The 4,325-nt window shown below is 54.3% G+C and overlaps 1 protein-coding gene across 1 annotated transcript in view; it reads right to left on the bottom strand.

Annotated features, from left to right (window-relative positions):
• Positions 1-4,325, bottom strand: part of PLCD3 (phospholipase C delta 3) — an 18,748-nt gene that overhangs the window by 5,875 nt on the left and 8,548 nt on the right. The window contains exons 2-6 of the mRNA XM_023521555.1: positions 2,549-2,710; positions 2,224-2,452; positions 1,767-1,896; positions 649-877; positions 4-313 (exon numbers count right to left, since the gene is read on the bottom strand). Coding sequence (XP_023377323.1) covers positions 4-313; positions 649-877; positions 1,767-1,896; positions 2,224-2,452; positions 2,549-2,710 — 1,060 coding nt within the window. The remainder of the gene's footprint in view (positions 1-3; positions 314-648; positions 878-1,766; positions 1,897-2,223; positions 2,453-2,548; positions 2,711-4,325) is intronic.

Raw genomic sequence — 4,325 nt, 5'->3', positions numbered from 1 at the left:
AGCAGGGAAATGGACAGGCTGAGCCAGGTGGCCCCTAAAAAGCCCACAGTGGGAACCGAGGCCCCCAAGCTGGGCTCCCAGGAGTGTTCACCGCCACTGTCCCTCTGGTACCTAACGTAGGCCTCGGTGCTGCTGGGGCCCCCGATCTGAGAGTCGGTCAGGTAGGTGTTGTGGGAGGAGGAGATGAAGTAGTGGGCAAGGGGCTGGTCCATGTCCTGGAACACGCACGTGTGGGCCGGGTCCAGGGCAGCCCCATCGGGCGACAACAAGTACATCATGAAGCCATCCAGTGTCATCAGCTCATGCTGCTTGGCTACAGGGATGGGCAGGAGAGAACATCAGGCCACATGGGGGGCCCCCCGTGTCCAGCCCCAAATGCCCCCAAAGCTCCACTTAGTAATAATGAGCACCTGTCTACTGACTGGACTCTACAAAGTTATGCCATTTAATCTTCAGCCTTACTATGTGACGAAGGTACATTACTATGGCATTTTACAGATGTGGCAGCTGAGTCTGGAAGAGGCAAGATAATCTGGCCAAGATGGTGCCCACAGCCAATAATAGCACAGCACGCTTAGCTGGGAACCCAGACCTGTCAAACGCCAAGACTAGGGCTGTGTTGACCCCAACCCATCTGTCAGACCCCACCTGTCTCGTTGAGCTCATAGTTCTGGATGAGCTGCTGGGCACGGGCCAGCGTGGCTCCGTCCTCGCCCTGGTCCTCCAGGAACTCCAGCAGCTCAGGGGCACTTAGCACGCGGTCCTCGCCTGAGTACCGATGAAAGATCTCCTCCAACTCAGGGCGTTTCAGCAGCCGCCGCAGAAACTCCTCAATCTCAGTACCTTCCAGCCGCTCATTGTTGGAGTGATCACACTCCTAGAAAGTAGGGGAAGAGATGTAGAGGAGGCAACGCCCTGGGAAAGCTGGCCTGTACTGACACATCTGTCATCTACCACAGCCAGGAAGACAGATGTCCCCCATTTCACAGGTAGAGAAACTGAGAGCTAGTGAGGCTCCCATCTTGCTCAAGTTCATATAGATGGTAACTTGCAGGACCAGGATGCTAAGGAAAGTCTCTTGGGTTCAGTGCCTGTCCCTCTGTACCATGACCTACCCCAAGAAATAAGATGTGGGAGGAAAAATGGTGACCCTGGGGCAGAACTGAGCTCCCGTGCCACAATTTCCTCGCCCATGTGCATACATTCTAATCCTCACATTCCTATGTTCATACCCAGGGTCAAGGAGTATCAAAGAACTGAGGATCCATGTGGAGCTGCTGGCCCAGGGGTACAGGTGCCATGACTCTCCTGTCTTTCAATGTCAAAGGCTGGTCACATAGTCAACATCCACACAGGGGTCTGCCACATGCTCTGACTGGGCCACAGATGCAGAATCCAGCCCTGTGTGCCCCTCTCTGTGCTCCTGTGTGTAAGCCGCACATGGTCACCTGTGCAAAGGGTGCCCTATGGACTTAGAGAAATGAAAACTACAGCTTTGCGGCTCACCTGGGAGGGGCAGGGAGGCCTGCGATGCTCTTACCCTTGGACTCTGCCCAAGGGTGAGGAAAGAAGCTCTGGGCTGCACTCCCATCCTGGCCCAGCGGCCTTAGGGGAGGATTAAAGATAAGTAGCCCCAGATGTGGCCTTTCTGCTGGGAGAGGCCACTTTTTCCACAAAACCTGTGTGGGGAGGGAAGCTGATGACTCAGTTGTCTGGGGGAGGGCAGAGAGCAGCGGTCAGAGTTCAGAGTGGTGGCACATGCCCACCTTGAAGAGGCGGTAGGCGTACATGTCATTCATGTCCACGTTGACCATTCTGAGCAGACTCTTGATCTCTTTGAAGCTCATCTTACTGTCCTGGTTGGAGTCTGCCCGGTGCAAATAGCAGTGGATCCAGGTGTGAGTGCTCAGGAAATACCAACCACAGGCTGGGCACCGCTCCCAGATGACCGGTTACTGACAGGCATGTTACCACCACCAGAGGACTCCCATGTGTAAGGAGCCTGTGGGCTCCCCGAGTACAGCAGTGGGGTGTCCTCTATGGGACTGGGGCTCCCCGGAGCCGCGAGGCCGCGTCTCCACCCTCAGTTCTAAAGACAAGGGGCTCTAGCTCAGACCGTGGACCCCCTAAGGACCCGGCTATATCTCCCCTCGCCTGGGGTCCTCCAGGCGCAGGGCTGGCCTCCCTTCACACCCAAGCCCTCCACCCTTGCCGGCAGGATATTGGTCGAGGCGCTCGCGCTGGCTCATGGCGTCGAGGCGCGTGCGCAGCTTGGCCAGTCCGCGAACCCATTGCTGAGCTTCCTCCGCGGTGGGCGCCACGAGGTCCAGGTTCTTGCGGCGGCCCTTGAAGGCGATGGTGAGGCAGCGCGCAGGCGCGAAGGCACCTCCGAAGCGCCGCAGGCCCTCGGACTGGTGGCCCTCGCGGACGGCCTCAATGTGCTGCACGAAGACTGTGGGGGAGGGACAGCCACACGCAGCCGATCAGAGGCGGCAGGCCGGCCAGGCACTGGCCCTAGCCCGCCCAGCGTCCACCCGCCTTGGCTCACAGATGTGCTGCGACGGTGCGCGCGGGATTTTCCGCTGGAACCACACGCTCAGGCCGTCCTCTTGCAGCCGGTACAGTCGCTCCTTCTGCCATGTCCTCGAGCGGATCTTGCAGAGCCGGGAGCCCCGCAGCATGGCTCGAACGTCCTCATCCTCAGTCAGGCCTGCGGGGTGCAAATGCCGGGAGTTTGGGTGGGTGGATCGCCTTCGTGGAACATGCCCCCAGCACTGGGGTTTGACTCGAAGCTTGGTGTGCCCCACCCAGGCCCCCTTGGGAGGGGTGCCAGTAATAGGCCCTTTCTCCCTGCGAAGCAGCAACATCTGAGGCCCTAGAGCAGAACAACCCCTCAGGCCACACGTGGGACTCGGCCTCACCAAAGGTCACCCTTTCTGCCACACCCCTCCATCACAGCCTCCAGCCTTCAAGCCCAGAATGTCACCAAGTTTTTGCCCTTGATGTGAAAACCTGGCCATCAGGAAAGCAGTCTCATGATCTAACTAAATCTCTCCTGCAGCCACCCAAGCTCCTCACCTCTGCTTTCTCCCAAAACACGGGAGGTTAGCAGAAGCCACTCTGGCTTCAGGATCCCAGGTCAAGGCTTCTAGGACCTGCCTTAGCTCTCCTGACGCTGGTCTCTAGGTGTCCTTTTTGTGCCCTGGTGGTACCCGGTGAAAGCATGGTCTCCTGTGACATCTGGCACTCCCCCTTGCCCAGCCACTGTCACAACCTCATGCAACCCCCCGCAGCCCTCATACGCTCTCCGGTCACAGTGTCCACCCTCCTTAATAAGACAGAATGCTCACAAAGTACCTACCGCACACACTGCAGCCCCTGTTCATGTATTAACACACGAGGAAACAAGTACACAGAAGATTCAGCCATTTGCCGAAATTCGACGGCTTTTCAGGAAGTGGTGGAAGCAGGTTTCAAACCCTGGAGGTCAGGCTCCGGGACTTTTGCCCTTGGCCATGACACTGAACCCCTCTGTTCCTGTTCCCATCTTCCCGACCCCACTCACCTCCGCTACCACCCTGGGCAAGGGTAGATAGGAAAGAGCAGAATTTATCTATTTATTTCGGATTTAATTTAACTAAAAGAAAAAGTTCACCAGTTTCTCCTACACCCCACCCCTAACCCCTGCCCCTGCCTCTGGCAACCGCCAATCTGTTCTCTGTATCCATGAGCTTGTTTTTTGATTTATTTATTTTGAATTCCACATGAGAGATACTACAGTATTTGTCTTTCTCTTTTGATTTATTTCACTTAGCATAATGCCCTCAAGGTCCATCATGTTATTGCGGATGGCAAGATTTCATTCTTTTTTATTCCATTGTGTTTGTGTGTCTGTAATCACACACACACACATATGCATATCACGTTTTCTTTATCCATTCATCCATTGATGAACACTGTTTCATATCTTGTCTGTTGTAAATAAGGCTGCAATGAACATGATGTATATGTCTTTTCAAGTTAATACTTTCATTTTCTTCAGATAAATGCCCAAAAGTAGGATTGCCAAGTCCTATGGTAGCTCTATTTTTAATTTTTCGAGGAACCTCCATACTGTTTTCCATAGTGGCTGCACCAATTTATGTTCCCACCAACAGTGCACGTGGGTTTCATTTTCCCTACATCCTTGCCAATACCTGTTATTTCTAGTCTTTTTTGTAATAGCCATTCTAATATATGTGAGGCGATATCTCATTGTGGTTTTGATTTGCATTTTCCTGATGATTAATGATGTAAAGCATCTTTTCATGTACCTGTTGGCCATC

This window comes from Pteropus vampyrus, unplaced genomic scaffold (genome assembly GCF_000151845.1).
Source record: "Pteropus vampyrus isolate Shadow unplaced genomic scaffold, Pvam_2.0 Scaffold306, whole genome shotgun sequence".
In the NCBI taxonomy this organism is placed as follows: domain Eukaryota; kingdom Metazoa; phylum Chordata; class Mammalia; order Chiroptera; family Pteropodidae; genus Pteropus; species Pteropus vampyrus.
The sequence above is the reverse complement of the archived record's forward strand: the minus strand, read 5'-3'. Positions and strand labels throughout refer to the sequence as shown.